General features: G+C 45.1%; 1 protein-coding gene across 12 annotated transcripts in view; it reads left to right on the forward strand.

The window, feature by feature from the left end:
* Positions 1 to 19,184, forward strand: part of PPP2R5C (protein phosphatase 2 regulatory subunit B'gamma) — a 139,511-nt gene that overhangs the window by 26,335 nt on the left and 93,992 nt on the right. For 2 of the 12 annotated variants that reach the window (XM_005222151.5, XM_059878973.1), the window contains exon 1: positions 16,090 to 16,241. The exons of 9 other annotated variants lie outside the window; for them this stretch is intronic. In XM_005222151.5, coding sequence (XP_005222208.1) covers positions 16,148 to 16,241 — 94 coding nt within the window. In that variant the 5' untranslated portion in view covers positions 16,090 to 16,147. Of the gene's footprint in view, positions 1 to 16,089; positions 16,242 to 19,184 lie in introns of those variants that run through there. One more of the 12 variants, NM_001083376.1, reaches the window with a different exon arrangement.

Below are 19,184 nucleotides of genomic sequence, written 5' to 3' on the forward strand. Positions count from 1 at the left end.
TGGGGCTCTGGAGCTTTAGCTCCAGTTATTTTTTTGTGAAATTTTCAAAAATATGGTGCCTGACCTCCTGAGTACCCTGGTTTGGTCTCTGCTGCTAATACCAGACCTGCGTTCTCCAGCTCCTCTCCTCTCTCCCTGCTGTCCTCTCTGGATCCTCTGCCCAGCAGTCGTCCCGAGTGTGACCTAGTTCTGGGAGGAAGCTACAGCTGCTGAATGTCGAGGGTTCCCAGGGCCCCTCCAGTCCCGGCTGTGGACTCCTTGCCCTCACCCGCTGTGGGGTGTACAGACCCCTTCTGCTTTCTGCTGTTCTCAAGGGGCGTCCACCCGGCTCTTTGGTTGTTTCGGAGTTCTTACCTGCGGAGAACACTCGTTGCTTCTCTCCGACATCTTCCCCACAGATACTGAGTGCACACCGGCCTGTGGCTGCTGGGGTCTAACCCATATGCTCACATGTCTTTGGGGGACACATTTTCACCTAATTTTTTGTCGATGTTGGCCATGGGCATTTGTTTTGCCATCTTAGTTGCACTGTATAATTTTGTGCAAGAATTTGGGGTGGTTAAAAAAACGACGCCACCCTTTTTTCATAATATCCAAAACTTGGAAGCAACCAAGATGTCCTTCAGTAGGTGAATGGATAAACAAACCATCCAGATAATGGCATGTCATTCAGCAGTACAAAGGAATGAGCTGCCAGGCCATGAAAAGTCATGCAGGAACCTTCAACGCATAGTACTGAGTGAAAAGAGCCAACCTGAAAAGGCTGCATTTCTGTATGATTCTTACTATGCGACGTTCTGGAAAAGACAACACTAGGGAGACGGTGAAAAGACCAGGGGTTGGGAGAACAGGGGGATGAATAGACAGAGCACAGGAGGTTTTAGGCAGTGAACTACTCTGTATGTTGCCATGTGGTGAACACATGGCTGTTTGTGTCTGTCAAAACCCACAAAATGTACAACACAAAATGAATCCTTACTATGGTCTTTCGTTAATAATGAGGCATCAGTGTTGGCTCTTCACTTGTAAGAAATACATCACATTACTGCAAGGTGTCAGTAATAGAAGAAACTAGGGGAGGGGAGGGAGAGCTATGGGAACTCCGTACATTCAGTTTTTCTATAAACCTAATCCTTAAAGTTTGTTAATTTAAAAAACGGTTGCCAGAGGTGGGGTGTGGAGCCGTGGGTGAAATGGGTGAAGGAACTCAAATGGTGCAAACTTCCAGTTAAAATGAAGAAGTCGTAGGGATGTAATATACAGCACAGTGACTACAGTTAATAATACTCTGATGACTATTTGAAAGCTGCTAAGAGACGAGATCTTCAAAGTTCCCATCACAAGACGTAAAATATTCTTTAACTATGTCTGGTGAGGGATGTTAACTATTAACTAGACTTATTGTGGTGATCATTTTTCAATAGATACTAATGCAAAGAGCCAACTCATTGGAAAAGATCCTGGTGCTGGGAAAGATTGAGGGCAGGAGGAGAAGGGGGTGGCAGAGGATGAGATGGTTGGATGGCATCACCAACTCAATAGACATGAATTTGAGCAAACTCCAGGAGATAGTGAAGGACAAGGCAGCCTGGCGTGCTACAGTCCTTGGGGTTGCCAAGAGTTGGACATGACTTTGCAACTGAACAACTTGTTATACACCTGAAACTAATATAATATGTCAGTTATGCCTCAGAAGAGGTAGCTGCTACTGCCATCTCTGTGGACTTCTCCATTATTGGATATCTGAATTCCAACCATTTTAAGTCCTCCGTAACATCATTACTGTTTTGTTCTGTTGATAACCGTTTAGATCTGTGTACTTCATCTTTTTAGTCTTCATTCCTTTTTGTATCTTAGACTTTCCCTGTGAGGTCAAATTCTTGTCTGAATTCATCATTTAGGATCTTCTTTAATAAGGATCTGCTGGCAGCAAACACTTTATCACTGAGTATCTAACTGTGGATTGTTACGTTCCTTCAGTGCATTGAAGACAGCATTTCATTGCCTTTTCATTTCCATTAGCATTGAGAAGGCAATGGCACCCTACTCCAGTGTTCTTGCCTGGAGAATCCCAGGGACAGAGGAGCCTGGTAGGAGGCTGTCTATGGGGTCGCACGGAGTCAGACATGACTGGAGCGACTTAGCAGCAGCAGCAGCATTGAGAAGCCAAATTCATTATTTTGGAAAGCATTGTGATTTCTGGCCACTTTTCTGATTTTGACCAAGACGTGGTTGGGTTTTTAAAGTATTATTATTTATTTATTCTGACTATGCTGGGTCTTCGTTGCTGCATGGGCTTTTCTGTGGTTGCGGCGTGCGGCTTTCTCATTGAGGTGGCTTCTCTTGTTGCAGGGCACGGGCTCCAAAGCCCCGGCTCAGCAGCCGTGGCACACAGGCTTCAGTCGCCCGTGGCGCAGAGACTCCACCCAGACCAGGGATCAAACGCGTGTCCCCTGGCTGGCAGGCGGATTCTTATCCAGTATACCACCAACGAAGTCAGTTGGTGGTACAAAATTTTTTTTAAAAAATGATTTTTTTTCCAGTGATTCCACTACGAGGTCTCCAAGTATGGATTTCTTTTTTATCAGTCTTTTTTGCAATTCACTCTGAATCTTGGATTGTTATATTTCCTCAGTTGTATGGAAAGTTCCCGCACAACCGAGGAAATACACCATTGTTTCTTCGATTGTTAACTCTATATTAAGTTTTCTCCCCATCCAGCTTCGGCTCTAATCAAATAGGTATTGGAAGCTTTCATTTACTATCTTTCTTTACTCCTCATCTGTATTTTTCAGCATTTTTGTGGAACGGTGCTATGTTCTTGATTGGAGTTTCATGTCACCCATGGTGAAGGACCAGTTTTCTTTTTAGTTTTCAACCCATCTCATACTTTCATAAAATATAGTGAAAATCAATGAAACATAAAACACAGTCACAGATTTTTAGATTTCAGGTATACTTTTTTTCATTTATGGAAGTTCTGTTTCTAATCCGCTGTGTGATTTTTTATAGTTGCCTATTCTTTTGCAGATGTCACGTCTTGTAGTCAGCCCAGCAGCTTTGTAGTCCGTGTCAGATAATACCAGCATCTGAAGTCCTTGTCACATGTTGCTCATGATGTCTTACTTCCTTATGTCCCTGATTACTCTTTAGTGTATGCTGGTCATTCTACTCAAACATTTGAAATAAACTAAAACCTAGGATGAAGCTATCTTCTCCAGCAGGGATTTGTCTTTGCTTCTGCAAGACCCCTGGGGTCACTACTAGTCTGGGAGTGCCATAAACCACAGCAAATTGTATGACTTGTTAGATTAGCCAAGGAGCTTGCCTTGTGAAATATCCCCTGATTCCCGGTAGCTGCTGAAAGTGGAAACCTTTTCTGGGACAGACTGTATCAAAAGTCATGCTGTGTAACTCCGGAGACAGCGTGCCTATTGGGCGAGGTGCGTGCTGTGTGTGATGAGAGGATGGGAGGCCTCATTCTGCCCCTGTGCCGTAGGAGGCGGTGACACGTCCGTCTCTCCAGTGCCCGGCGTTTGCCCGCAGTTCAGAAGTGCTCGTGACCGTCTGCAAGGCTCTCTTGGCCCCCTGCAGCATCTCTTCCCATCAACCGCGTGCCGGTGCTTTAAGCACCGCTTGATGATCCTTGTCCGAGTCAACAGTTTCACTGGAGATTTCAGCGTTTGATCTGGCATCCTTCTAAGAGCAGAGCCATTTCTTGCCAAAGGGGCCTATTTGGTTATCCTGACATGTAGCTCCTACTGGAAAGTGAGGAGAAGCTTAAATCTTTGCCTTTGAGTTACCAGTTTCCCTCAAATGGTGAAAACGAAAGGTCTTTTTGCTTTTTCTTTTGTGACTACCATTATGCGTTTCCTTGATATCAGTGTGTTTTACTGTACGAAAACCATATTCCTTCTTCTGTGCAGATGCATAGTTTTAAGCATTGTCTGATATTTGGGAGAGCTGCTGTGTATTTTTTGGCACGGTGTCATTTTTGTCTACTGGTTTCTGGCACAGTAAGATGTCCCTCCTCCCCCCAGACTTGGAATTAGCCATTTTTCAAAGAGCCATGATTCCTTTCAGTGGGGAATAATATTAGAGACCAAAATCAGGGCACTAGGGACTTCTCACTGCTACTGGCCTGCTGTTGCTTTTAGGTATGTTCGATGGAGGGAGCTAGAATATGGACATATATTCTAGAATATATATGTGTATATTTTAGCTGTGCTTTTATAACATTATGATGTTTCACGTGTTTCTTGAATTTTCATAGTTGTGTCTTTATCTCACACTGAAAATCTTGATTTCTGATATCATTCTATTGCTGTATCATACTAAAATTACTCACAGCAATAATGATTTTATTACAAACAATAGGAACTTTGAATTGGTTCATTTCATTGCAAAAAAAAAGCTGCTGATTTATTTGCTGTGATTCCATTAAATTTAAAAAATGTCTAGAGAGGATTGGCATCCTGAGGATGTTTGAATCCCCTCATCTAAGAGTGTAGTGTCTTTCTGTTTAAGACCACTTTCATTTCCTTTAGGGGTGTTTTTAAGTTTCCCTCATGTAGGGTTTTGCACGTTTCTTAGTGTGTGCCCAAATATTCTATTGCTGTTGCTATTGTAAATTGGGGTCTCCTTTTCCGTTGTCTTCTAAGTAGCTGTAAATGGTTTATGTGGAGGTTGGTGACTTCTGTGCTTCGCTTTCACATCCTGCTTCCTTACTGAATTGTCTTATTGTTGGCATAGTTTTGCAGCTGATTGTTTTAATGTCCCAGCTATTCATTAGAGCTGCATGTAAAGGTAATCCCACCTCTTTGTTTCTAGTTCTTATACCTCTAGTGTCTTTTTCCTGAGATGACTAAAAAGTCCAGTAAGATGTTAATATGTGGTGGTGTGAGCAAGCGTATTTGTCTTGTTCCTGACTTTAATGGAAATAGAAAGTGAAAAGTGAAAATGAAGTCGCTCAGTCGTGTCTAACTCTTTGTGACCCCATGGACTATAGCCTACAGACTCCTCTGTCCATGGGATTTTCCAGGCAAGAATACCGGATGTGTTGCCATTTCCTTCTCCAGGAGATCTTCCCGACCCAGGGGTTGAACCCGGGTCTCCCGCATTGTAGGCAGACGCTTTACCATCTGAGCCACAAGAAGCATTTATTAATTATACTGTTTATATTCCCCTGGTTTTCAGCTGTTGTAAACTGTGCTTTAATGTAAATCTTTTGTCGTTCACACCTTTGAACCTCTCCTTAAGCTGGAATCAAAGAAGGGAGGTACTGATCAAAGGCCACGCGTTTTCAAGAACCCTGTACAGATACCTTCCAAGAGGCGGCCCCGTGAACTCTCCCGCCAGAGTACAGGAGGTGCCTGCCCTACCGCACCTTAGTGGAAAATGGTATTTCCTATCTTTGTTTTTTTTTTTTTTAACAATGAGGCTGAATGTAGCCTTGTTCATTCAAATGTAGTCTTGCTCATTCAAAGATTTCTCTGAATTAGTCCTTTCTTTTAATATTTTTGGTCTGGAAGGTAGAAGTGTAACGTGAAGAGAGCGAATTTTTTAGGTGGCTCATAAATCATGGACTTTGTTTCCTGAAGCCATTCTCCTTGCTTTAGAAAAGACAGACCTCTGGAGAAGTCAAAGATGTAATGAAACAACCAGGGCTTAATAACAATTCATTGGAGACCATGGGACAGAAATTTAGAACTGCTAATAAGTGTTAGGCCTTTGCGGAAAGAAGTTGTCCCATTGTTGGGAGAACTTATCTGAGTTTTTAGAAATTGACTTTGGAATAGCAGTTAAAAATGTGTGTCTTGCCCCCGTTTTGTGAAAATGCAGTACTGCAGCCTAAATTCAAAGCAGTTTATTTTCCGATACAGTTGAGCATCTTGCCATACAAGCGATCATTTTTTACTGCTTGAAAATGAACTAGCATCTATTTAGAGGAGCTTCGTGCTTCCCAGGTGGCACTGTTGGTAAAGAATCCACCTGCCAGTGCAGGGGATGCGAGATGTGAGTTCGATCCCTGGGTCGGGAAGACCCCCTGGTGAAGGAAATGGCAACCCACTCCAGTATTCTTGCCTGGAAATTTCCATGGTCAGAGGAGCCTGGTGGGCTGCAGTTCTTGGGGTCACAGAGAGAGAGTTGGACACAACCAGGAACGCATACCCCTCTTGCCCGTTTGTTGAAGGATAAAAGTGGAGCGAGAAGGTACCAGAGTTCTTTCTCTTAGTCTCTGAATTCTCCTGGTTCAGAAACTCAGCTTTCATCCGTCTTGTTTCTGCCACATGTTTGGTGCTGTATCTTCTCCTGATGCCCACAATAAGGGGAGGAAACAGCTCGGCGAGCCAGGCGCCAGTTCACAGCAAATGTTTGCTGACCGCCGGGGTTGTCGGAGCACTGGGAGGCGGCCAGGACAGTGATGAGGAGCAGAGGTGGCCCCGGCTCTCAGGGAGGCTACAGACCAGATCCGCGGCGTCTGCGGCCCCGTCCCGCTGGGGCCCCGCCGCTGTCTGTCGCAGAGGTGCCCCGGGCCGTCTCCCGTCAGCCTGAGCCCAGCCCTGAGCACGGCCTGGCTGCTGGGGCGCCCTCCTGCCCACTCTCCTCCGGCCACAGGTGTGGCTCTCACCCCAGGGTCAGTTTCAGCCTCTGCCTGTCATCCCCGGTGAGCCCCTTCTCGGCAGAACTCAGGGAATCGGTGACAACTGGCAGCTGTAATCCCGCATTTAATGTTTAGCTCAGGCCTTCTGTAGACCTCACCTGGGTTTCTCCCAGCATCTTAGGCACGCATGCTTGCGCGTGCAAGCGCACACGCACACACACGCAACACACACACACTCCTTGCGTGTTCTCACCCCCTGCCCGGACCCTCCAGGCCTGGGTTTCCCCTGTGCTCTGCCTTCTCCAGGGGCAGCCCCGTGCCCTACAGGCTCTGTTTCCCACTGTGTTTCCTGAGCCACCCTGGCTGAGTCTTGCCTTATCTTTTCTCTTAAATTGTGGTAAAACATACACAGAATAACATTTATGTTTAACCATCTGTAAGTGTCCAGTTCAGTGGCATCCATGCAGTGTGCCCATTGCCACTGTCTCTTCTTCCTCCCGCAATGACTCTGGGCCTCTTACTACCTCCCTCTACCCACTCCAGTGTCCTGGCCTGGAGAATTCCACAGACTTTATAGTCCATGGGGTCGCAAAGAGGCAGATACGACTGAGCGACTTTCACTTTCCCCTCCCCGAGCCCCTGCCTGCAGGCTAAGTCGCTCAGTTGTATCCTACTCTTTGTGACTCTATGGACTGCAGCCCGCCAGGCTCCTCTGTCCACGGGATTCTCCAGGCCAGAATACTGGAGTGGGTTGCCATGCTGTCCTCCAGGGGATCTTCCCAACCCCGGGATCGAACTCACGTCTCTCATGTCTCGTGCATTGGCAGCAGGGTCTTTACCACTAGCACCGCCTGGAAAGCCTCTGGCAGTAGTACCCACCGTTCTCCTTTCTGTCTCTGTGATTGTGACTCCTCTAGGGACCTCATGTAAGTGGAATCATACAGCATTTTATTCCTGAATTTCGAGGCTGAACAGCACTCCATTGTGTGGATTGTTGTTCTTCAGTCACTGAGTCGTGTCCGACTCTTTGCAACCCCTGAACTGCAGCATGCCAGGCTCCCCTGTCCTTCACCATCTCCCAGAGTTTGCTGAGACTCGTGTCTATTGAGTCAGAGATGTCAATTTTGTGGATGGAGCACCATTTATCTGTTCATCATGATGGACACTTTGGTTGCAGAACATGCCACATGCTGTTCTGTCTGAAGTGTCACTGAGGGCAGAGGCAGTTTGTGTGTCTGCTTTGTGCCCAGTCTAGTACCTGCCATGAATCCCTGAGACACAGGTTTGCTGAAGGAGCAAAAAGCGCTCTGGGCCCGGGGCCTCCCCGCATCCTCCAGTTTTCTGGGAACTGTTGTGGGGCTGGACCCCGTCCCGGGCTCAGCGCTCCCTGCACGCGGGCTCTTCCTCATGAACCGAGGTTTCCTGCTAACAGTTGACCTGGAAGCACTTGGCGTGTCACCTTGGCTCTGTACCGTGCGTGGGTTTCCTACCTTCTCAGAACACGGAAGGGGTGTGACGACTTCTTTGGCTTTAAAGGGTTTCCAGCCCCGCTGCGGGGAAAGCACAAAGAAGCAGAGGTCTCCAGCAGCGCACTCCGGGCAGATTCTTTGCTTCGTCCACCCCTTGCACCCCCGCTGGCCTTTCCTGAGATAAGCTTGTCCACCCTTTAAACCACTCGCAGGACTCGTTCAGATCAACAGGGCAGCTAGCGAGCGTCCCTTTGACCTTGCTGTTGGCAAGCAGAAGTGCCCTGGCAACCTTTGAACACAGCTGAATGCTAGATATCTTTGATCTGCCTAAGGAAAAAGGCTATTTTAAACTGTAAGTGAAGCCAAATTTTTTTGGGTTAGATTTTCTACCCAACGAAACATACATCGCCCGTGCCCGTGTCGTTTCCAGTTAAGTGTCAGCTCAGAGCACAGCCTTCCTTTAATAAAAGAAACTATAAAGCTTCTTCATTAAAATATAAGCGTACTTAATTTGCCTATAAAATTTGCCTGGGGAGATGAAAATTAAAACCTTTGGCTGAATTTAGAAATGAAAATATGAACGTTTTAGCCAGGAATGCTACCTCCAAATGGGACGTAACTACAGACAGCTTGTTTGTAAATAAAGACCCACGTAAAGTGACGGAGGAAGCCAAGAATAAAGAGGAACTCCTGTTTAAACCTCCCATCCTTGTGCAGTATGATGCTCGCTTTTGCCACCGTGCCGGACAGATGTGCTGAGAGCTATAGTCTGTCTGCCCACTTGGCGGTTCTGCAAGGAGCTCTGCACTGAGCCCGGAAAGGTGCTTTCCTCGAAGTCAGCTCAAGCCCTCCGCAGGGCAGGAAAAGCTGTCATGGGAGCGTCCAGAAACCAGGCTGGAGGGCACCGTGGGGGGCGTGGGGGCTGGGCACCGACAGGATGGGGGGCGCTGGGCAGGGGCTCTGCACTCAGGAGGGGGACCTGTCCCGCTCCAGGTGGTCAGTGGCATACCCCTCTTAACTCGGCACTACGGGGACAAGTTTGGCAGGGTCAGAATCTGGCATCACTGCTTGACTCGTGCCTTCGTGCAGTGAGTGTGCTCGCTGTGGTCCTGGGGCTGCCGGAAGACAGCCAGTGGCCCAGGACGGGGAGAGGAAGGCTTCCCGGAGGGGGCTAGTCCAGACAGGGATGCCGTCGGCGTCTCTGCCCTCACACTGAGCCCCAGGGCCGAGACCCTGCTCTTCAGGTGCTTCAGTGCTCACTGCCCCTTCCCCGGGATGGCCGAGCACGTGCGGGTGGATCCCGCCTTGGGGGCGGCTTCATCCTCCTGGGCGCCCCCCCCAACATCGGTGGCATCGGTGCCTCCACAAAGCCGAGGAGGTGGGGGGATCACAGACGCGCCCCCCCGACAGGTGAGGAAAGAAGGAGCAGCCTGGGGTTATGCAGGGTGAGGGCGGCCTCTCCCTGGGCACAGGCGCTGGCTGAGTCCCTGTTTCATTGAGAGGAGAGGGCTCTGGAGGCTGACTGGGCCTCGGAGGCCTAGATGAGCCCGTGGATTCCATGCAAGCGTGCAGTCAGGATTTGAGTAGCCCGTAACCGGCTCCTTGAGACGAGGAGTCAGGCCCTCGTGTGTGTGGTTCCGTTCATCACGCCTCATTTAGGCCCTCTTGTGTTCGTGTGTTTTTACACACTCGTCTCATTCATGCAGCACAGGGAATCTTTTGCATCATATTTCCCCTTCTCCGTTCCTAGCCTGTGTCTGAGGGGGCAGCGTTCTCTAAAGGAGTCTTCCTGCTGTCACTTCGTCTGTGTGTCCTGGGACTTCCCTGGGGGCCCAGTGGTTACGACTCTGTGCGGCCAGTGCCGGGGGTGCAGGCTCGATTCCCGGTTGGGGAACTAAGATCCCACATGGCATGTGGCACAGCCAAAATATAAATAAGATGACAATAAGAATATCAGCTAATTAAAATTTTTTTAAAAAAACTCTGTATGTCTTTAGTTAATTTTCATGAAAGTATTGTGTGCTTATTTTAGCAATACTGAACAATGTAGAGATGTTTCAGAAAGAAAACCTACACATAGCCATAACACTCCACGGTAATTACCATTGGTATTTTGAGAATGTTTCTTTTTATGTTCATACTATTTCTGAAAAATTATATACTGCTTTGCTCACTTATTTTTACTTTACAAATCCATAAGTACTTTTGATAAATGTGTAAAAAATTTCACTGTGTGGGATAATCCCTTTGATGTTAAGGTATTTTCTAGTATTTTAGAATCTTAAATTTAAAATGTGATGCTCTCAAAATGAGTAAAATACTTTGAATTAACATAGGAGGTGAAAGACTTGTCTGCTGAAAGCATTAAAGAAGACCCCAGTAAATGGAAAAGACGTGTGTTCATGGATTGGAAAAGTTAGTATTGTTAAAACCTCAGCACTCCCCAAGAGATCCACAGATCCACTGCAGTCTCGGTCAAAATCCTAACAATGTTTTTTCCCAAACATAGAAAAAAATGCATTCTAAAATTCACATGGAGTCTCCAGGGACCCAGGATAACCACAACAACATTGAAAAAGAAGAACAAAACTGGAAGTCTTACATTTCCTGATTCCAAAGCTTACTGCAAAGTTACAGTAGTCAAATCAGTGTGGCACTGACCTCCTTGGTGGTCCAGTGGTTAGCGCTCTGTGTTCCCAGTGCAGGGCGTCCGGGTTCAGTCCCTGGCCAGGGAGCTAGAGCCCACATGCCCCAACGAAGAGGTCACATGCTGCAGTTAACACCCAGCACAACCAAATAAATAAATAAATAAATATATATATATATATATATATATATATATATATAAAAACCAAGACATAGACGCCAAGAGTATAAGAGATCAAGAAGTAAACTGCCACGTGTATGGCCACATGGTTTTCTAGGAGGCCACCACTCTGGGAAAAGGACAGTCTTTTCAACAGTGGTGCTGGAAAAAAGTGGATAGCCACATGCAAAAGAATGAAACTGGACCTTTATTTTATACCGAACCTAAAAATTTAACAGAGTGGATCAAAGACCTAACACTGCCTTAGAGGAAAACATAGAGGAAAGTCTGTCGTTAGACTTACCAGTGATATCTCAGACGCAACACGAAAGCACAGGCAAGGAAAGCAAAAGTAGATAAACTGGACTACATCAGAATTTAAAACTGTGCAGCAAAGGACACAAGCAGCAAAATGAAAAGGCAACCCGTGAAACGGGAAGAAGGATTTGAAAATCATCTGTCTGATGAGGGATTAATATCCAAAACTTTAAAGAACTCTTGCAACTCAACAACAAGAAAACAACCCAATCTAAAAATGTGCAAAGAACTTGAGTAGACATTTCTCCAAAGGAGATACAGAAATAGTCATTAAGCACATGAAAACATGATTAATATTTCTCATCGTTAGGAATGCGCATCAAAACCAGTGAGATACCACTTAACACCCGCTAGGATGGCTGCTGTCAGAAAAACAGAAACTAGCCAGTGTGGGTAAGGATGTGGAGAAATTGGAACCCTTGTGCACTGCTGATGGGGATGTAGAATGATGCTGCCACTTTGGCCCCCTGATGTGCAGAGCTGACTCGCTGGAAAAGACCCTGATCCTGGGAAGGATTGAGGGCAGCAGGAGAAGTGGGTGACAGAGGATGAGATGGGTGGATGCCATCACTGACTCAATGGACATGAGTTCAAGCAAGCTCCGGGAGATGATGATGGACAGGGAAGCCTGGCGTGCCCCAGTCCATGGGGTCGCACAGAGTCGGACATGACTGAGCAACAACAGCAGTGTGGAGAACAGCATGGCAGTTCCTCAAAAAGCTGAAAATAGAATTACTGTAATTTTTGCTTTGGAGAATGTACCCCAAAATTTGAAAGCAGAGACTTAGACATTTGTATATTCATATTATAGCAGCATTATTCACAACGGCCAAAAGGCAGACACAGCCTGTGTCTATCAAGGGATCAATAGAACAAAATGTGGTATATCCCTGCAGTAGAGTATTGTCCAGTCTTAAAAAGGGGAGAAATTCTGGCACATGATGCAACACAGCAGAACCTTAAGGACATTGCACTGAGTGAAATAATCCAGTCACCAAAGGACAAAAGCTGCATGATCCCACATATCAGGAACCCAGAGTCGTCATAGTCATAGAGACCGAACGTGCAGGGGCCGAGGGGAAGGGGCTGGGGTGGAAGTGCTTAATAGGGACAGATCTCCTGTCCTGCAAGATGAAGCGAGTTCTGGGGGTGGATGGTGGTGGTGCTAGCACAACACTATGAGTGTGCTTATGCCACTTAGAGCGTTACACTCTGAAATGGGAAAGACGGTAAACTTCATGTCATGCGTGTGCATGCTGCGCTTCAGTCGGGTCCCATTCTTTATGGCCCTAAGGACTGTAGCCCGCCAGGCTTCTCTGTCCATGGAATTCTCTGGGGAAGAATACTGGAGTGGGCTGCTGTGCCCTCCTCCAGGGGATCTTCCCAACCCAAGATCAAACCCGTATCTCATTACACCTCTTGCATTGCAGGCAGGTTCTTTACACTAGCACCACCTGAGAAGTACTTTAGCACAAATTTTTAAATAACTGTTTTTCTAAAACGTGATGCTCACTCATGGCTACCTACATTTCTGGAATAGACTCCCAGAAGTTAAATTTCTTAAAGAATCTTTACATATTGCCACATTTTATTGCCAATCCTTATTTTCCAAAAGGATCAGAACAATTTATAGATTTGTTGTCAAGGTTACAACATGCCTTTACCAGTATTAATTATAATTTTTAAAATTATTGCTGATTTGACAGATGAATACTTTTTTCACACAAAGACGAGATGGTTAGATGGCATCACCGATTCAACGGACATGAGTCTGAGCAAGCGCCGGGAGGCGGTGAAGGACAGGGAAGCCTGGTGTGCTGCAGTCCATGGGGTCCCAAGGAGTTGGACACAACTGAGCAACTGAACAGCAACAACTGATCAGTTCTAGTTCTTTTGCAAACTGGATCATTTGAACTCTGAGGTCTTAGTTTTTTTCTAATTATTGTTGTTGTTTAATCGCTAAGTCTCGTCTGACTCTCTGTGACCCCATGGAGTGCAGCACATCAGGCCTCTCTGTCCCTCACTGTCTCCCAGAGCTTGCCCAATTTTTTTGAGTAAATTACAGTATATTATTAACTTCTTGTAATTATAGCATTTATATTTCCTTTTGATTTTTGGAGGGAACGTATAGAAATCTTGTAAATATTTTAATGTGAGGAATATGCCCTAAGCATTGTCCAGTGTCTTTTAATTATCCTTTTCTAGCTTCAGAATCGATAGTCACTTCCCTTTTCTTCTCAGCACTGTGGGGATTTGGGGGTGGGGCTGATTTGATTTTTTTTAACTGCATTTTTTCTTTGACCCATCTGTTTTATTTTGTGTGAGGTGAAGGCTTAGATTTTTGCCCACACGTAACCGTTAGTTGCCTGGGCAGTCTTCACCTTGCCATGGTTCCGAGCGTCCTTCTTTATCCAGACGTTACACTCGTGTAACTACACTCGCTGTGTCAGGGGCTGTTGCTTTCTGTCCCAAGACCTGTCTCCAGTCTACATCATACTATCCTCAGTTCATAAACTTTATAGTTGGCAGGACCTGCTTTTCTCGTGAGTAGTGTTCTCATGCTTCATGCTTTTTATTTTTCCAAGTGAACTTTAGAATTACCCAGAAACATAAGACACCTCCTCTGGATTTTGAATGAAATTGCTTTAAAACTATAAATCAGTTTGGGGAAATGTTAACATCAGCTTATTTATCCTGTGTGTGCTTCCAGTCCAGAAACATACCTTATCTTTTTTTGTTCGTCTTTTTTTTTCTTTCTCCATATTATTTATGTTTGTTTGCTTATTTATATTTTAGACTCTTATTTCACCAGTGATTTTCAGATCACAGACTTCAAGTTCTTTAAAGAGCTACTTCATATGCATAAGGCTTCAAAAGAGCATGGGGGAAAATCGCTAATAAAGTTGAGATCTTTTGATCCGAGATCATTAGGAAAAATACATCAAGAAGTGTCTTCCCTTTTTCTTTGACTTTAATCTGTATATTTTATATAAAGATTCTAGGAGTCTTTCCCTGTTATTTCTGCATTCCACTCATCAGCACGGTCTTAGTTAGGATAGGCACATTTCCCCTTCTCATCTCATATGAAATATTAAACTGTTTGAGAACAAATCACTGTCTCTTTAGGGTACAGATCTGCATTAAGCATCTGCTTTCTGACCCCTGGGGAAGCCCCCTGCAAGCCTCAATCCTGGCTGCACTTGAGTCTGAGTTCATCTGAGTGTGAGGTGACAGTGAGTCCTCGGAGAGCTATCCTCACGCATCTGATGGACTCAGGGCGTCAGCAGCCAGGATCTACATTCACAGTACCTGCCTCAGAGCACCGGCTGTTCAGAGAGCAGAGGAGCCGGGCAGGTGGGCCGCAGGTGGGCTCAGGTGGGGAGAGCCTGCTCACATGACACCCATTCCCCGTTGCTTGTTGTAAGTGAATTCATGGCCCAGCTTTGGGATCCAGCAGCGTCCTTCAGCTCTGTGGACGAGGGGCCAGGGTAGGATTTGGTGTGCTTTTATTTGAGTATTTTTTAATGGCTATTGATCCACACAGTAAAATACTACCTTCTTACTTAGTGTGGGGGCACCTAATAAGCACCCCGAACGACCGCAGTTCATTTGCTGGTTGAAATGGTGTGCGTGCCAGCCCACAGGTGTAACTGCAAATCCTAGCCCATTTCTAACTGTTGTGAATGACGTTTAGAATCCAAAGGGTTTTTTGGTTCTTGTTCACAAATTGGGGGAGTGGGGATGGCGGGAGTTGTGTGAGAATTACAAAGCGAGAGGGCGTGGCTGGGACAGGCGTGGTTGTGTGTGTGTGTGGGGTGAGGGGTTTTTCAGTTTTGCCTGGCACAGAGACTTCTCATAGCGCATTCACTTTCATTTGAAGCTAGTAGTAACCTTATGGTAGGGAATCATCTCACCAGCACACACATACACCCCTCCCCAGGATGCTCTGATTCAGAAATGATGTCCTTTCTTGGAGCAGCTTTTTACATTAACCTTTTTTGAAGATAGGAGACTAAGATCTGAATAACAGCTTTTAATACTAGCCCCATAAAAAGAAGGGAAATATCTTTTTTAATTAAAAAATTCTAATGTAAACAAAATGAGAAATAAAGTGGTATGTTGACCCTTTTAAGGTATAAAAATAAACACTTACATTTTATTTTATGACTTTAATTTTCACAGCCAGGTGGTATAAATACCTTTAATTTATAGCACTTTCTAGCTATTGCATTTAAAACTTTCATTTTCCATGTCATTTTTAAACTGAATTTTTCCAATAAAAAAAAATTAGACCCTGAGGAAAAAAAAAAACACTGTTTGAGGATTATTAGTTCATAACTTGGTAGTAGGAAAGGGTGATAGAACAAGAGTCTAAACTAATGAATTGGGATTGTGTAATATTTAAATAGCCATTTGCATTAAAAAAAATAGGTTGCCCAAGTGCTAAATATGATACAGACATTAAAGTAATTAGAAAACAGGAGGTGGCCAGGGGGGTATAAGGTACCAGTGAATTTGGGGTACCAGATAAATGTGAAATTTAAAGTTCACGTAGACACATATGCATACTTTTTTTTTTTTTTCTTTTTGGTAGCTCTCTCCGAATCATTTGTTTATAGTCTGGCTGGACTTGCGGCCGCAGTCCTGCCCCTTGAGAGATGGGATCTTTGCCTAAAAGTTAGTGAGAAATAAAGACTGAGAAAGCCAAAAAATGTCCAGGCTTTTCACACACACTGACAGCCAAACAGAACGCTCTTTCCATTTGCAGTTTTTTAGTGTCATTTTAAGTTGCAGCTTCTGGCCAATCAGCAAGCCCCGTGCCTGCTGACATCACGAAGCAGCCAGTTCCCTCCAGCTGCAGAGAGCTTCAGTTTGTCTTTTTTTTTTAAACTAAAATGGAGGCTGGTTTCTTGCCTTAAGGAGTACATTGCCTTCCCCGCTGAAGTCTAGATGTTGACATGTAATAAAGCGGGCAGCAGGATGGTGGTGGATGCGGCCAGCTCCAATGGGCCTTTCCAGCCCGTGGCCCTTCTCCATATTCGAGGTAAGTTATTGTGTGTTTCACTGAAACGGAACCTTCTGTGGTTAGTTAATAAATGGCCATTGTGCTTCAGATAAGAAAAGCAGGAAGTCCTTTCTAGCAGAATTCACCCCGTTTTGCGGCAAACCTAACTGGAGGAGGCTGGGTGTGTCGCTGCAGTTTGGCATTTTACGAACTACTTACAGAATTTGAGTCTTGAGAGAGGCCTTGCATGCATAGTTCAAAGCTGGTTTTTCTGCTTTCTGCTCGTTCTCCCATCCCCCTTTCAGAGCCGTGCTGATGTCAAAGGATGTGAAGTCACTGCCCGGGGAAGGCGTTGGGTGGGGGTAGGAAGGAGAGGCGGGCGGCACGCCTGGCCAAGTTGTCCGTGCGCAGAGTTTCTGTTACAGATGTGTCGCTCGATTAACACCCCGAAGGTTTCCCCTGAATTAAAGATGAACTGCAGCCAGAAAGTATGCGGGAACAACCAGAAAAGAACTCCCCCTTTTAAAAGGATCGTTTTCGTCCTTGCCATGGAGCCTAAAAGAGAAATACACTTGTGCTTTGAAATACTGAAATCCATTGTGGGTCATAATTTCTGAGCTTTTAGCCTTTTTGTGGGATAGTAGGAGACACTTTGCATTTAAATAGGCTCTGTATTGACATTTGCCTTAAAAATTGTAAGTGGCAGCAAGTTTTCAATGTGTGTATAGATCACTTTTAATACAGTTTGCCAGTTGTAATTTATACAAAATTTGAATTCAGAATTTAGCTTAAAATTTATACAGAACTTAGCTTAAAAACAGAATTACCACAGTAAATTGATAATTATATTAAAACATAGGTATCAGGATAATTGTGTACTTTTTCTTAAGCATTTAAAAATGTTTCTTATACACATTTTTTGTTCGTAATTGGGTGAAATAGAAAATGATAGTTAAGCTTCATCAAATCACTTTAAAATGTATATAATATCCCAGCTCTGTCCTAACAGAACAGAACTGTCAGGACCCGTGCTAAGGAAGGGTGGGGGCAAGATCTCCAGGTGACTAATCGTCTGGATGACTAAAATGCCAGGCGAGATTTTTCAGATCCTAGGGTGGACCCAGGGAAGGAAGATGAAACTACATGAATACCCAGTCTGCTGGAATAAGATAGGGGTTGCCTTTTCTCTGCAAACCCTCTGTAATGAAGCTGGCGGCAATTAAGGTCCACAGTGACCAACTGTAGGTCACTTGGTTTTGCGGTGCAGCCAGGAAAGAGCAAATGTGGACCACAGTTAGCACGCAGGTGTTTTAACAGGCTAAAACAAAATGATTGTGTTTCCATTGAAGTTCTTAAACAGGGACTGATTGAGTTAGCAATAAGAAAATTTTATTGCACATGAAATGTTTAAACTTTTAAGGTATCTTCTAATAAATAACAGATTTTTTTTTTAGTTTGAGTTTAATGTACTTTTTTTATTTGAGCTATGAATTTATTCCAAACTGGAATATTTGATTTTATATCTTATACCACATTGATTTTTTTTTTTTTTAATTCTAAGACTACTGTGACCAATCTGGTTTTTGTTTTTGTTTTTGTTTTTTTTTGCTGTTGGTTGAATTGTTTGTTGTTCTCTAATTGTGAGGGGGGAAAGTAGTGAAGTGTACTAACCTACAAGAGACTTGAGTTTTTAAGAAGGAATAACCGGTAGTAAAGCTTAACTTCTGGTTCAAACAGTGAACTAGTTAAAACTTGAAAAATGCTTAATTTACTCACAAGTTTTGAGGGCAAGCATATTCATGAGTGGTTTAGCAAAATTTATTTTTACTTTATTGGCTTTTAGAGTCTTGATCAATTTCATCTCCACTTCGCCTCTCCTCTGTGTGTCCAGTGCTGAGGGTGCTTCCCCAGAGGACTCGATGGTTTAGTGGAGGGACCCACACAGGGGCCCCGGGGCAGAAGGCGCACGGGAGCTGAGTCTGGGCGGGTGTGGGGAAGCGAGCGGGGGCCTGATGCCTCCTGGTGCCGGGAGCGGGCCGGCAGCCCTGGGGCTCACCTCCGACTCCTCTCCCCCATGTGTTTAGAGAAGAGGGGTCGTCCCCACAGAGGGAAAAGAACAGCCCGCGGCACACAGCCTGTAAGTGGTAGGGCCAGAATCCCAACCCAGGCAGTTTTGTTTTGTATGGAATTTTTCTTTAATTCATTTTAAAATAGAAAGTTTGGCTGTTCGTAGAACCTTTTGCCACAGGATTGTGGAAAGAGCAGTGTTTTCCCCCAGCATTTTATCAATATCCATCTTTTCCACTGGCCTCTGATGGATGACAGTTTTGGGGCCTAGGATTCATTTCTTCATTCATTTTGCAAATACTTGAGTCCCTATCACCTCGTGCCAAGCAGGTTCCTAATTAGGAGTATGAAGCAAGCACCGCGGCCCAGCTTTCAGAGCCTACAGTCCATAAACAGTGCAGTTCCTGAGTTGGTTAGTAGCCCCAGTGGGCTTGACACTCATCTCCTATTACGTAGCCTAGAGTTTGTGGTCAGTATAGTGAATTAGCGTGTCCTAAGAAGTGTGACAGGAACGTGTTGTTGAAACTTAGCCTAAATTTTTCTGCCTGGAGAAGGAGCGGCGTCACCTGGAACTTGGTGGCTGTAAATTTAGCTTGATGACTTAAATCCTGTCCTCCCGGGGCTGACCAGGAGACCTGTCTGTGGTGGCGGGAATGTCCTCTGTGCTGGCTACCGCGGTGCCCTCAGTCACAGGTGACTGCAGAGCCCTCAAAATGTGGCTAGTGCAGCTGAGAGGTGGAATGGTTAATTTTATTTCGTTTTGGCTATTTGACATTCAAATAGACCCATGTCTAGTGGCTGTTGTATTGAACACCACAGTTCTAGACTGGGATCGACAGACTCTTTCAGGAAAAGTCAGTGTTTTTTGCCCTGAAAGCAGCCCCCAGATAGGAATGACCATGTTCCAATAAAGCT

This window comes from Bos taurus, chromosome 21 (assembly GCF_002263795.3).
Source record: "Bos taurus isolate L1 Dominette 01449 registration number 42190680 breed Hereford chromosome 21, ARS-UCD2.0, whole genome shotgun sequence".
Taxonomy (NCBI): Eukaryota; Metazoa; Chordata; class Mammalia; order Artiodactyla; family Bovidae; genus Bos; species Bos taurus.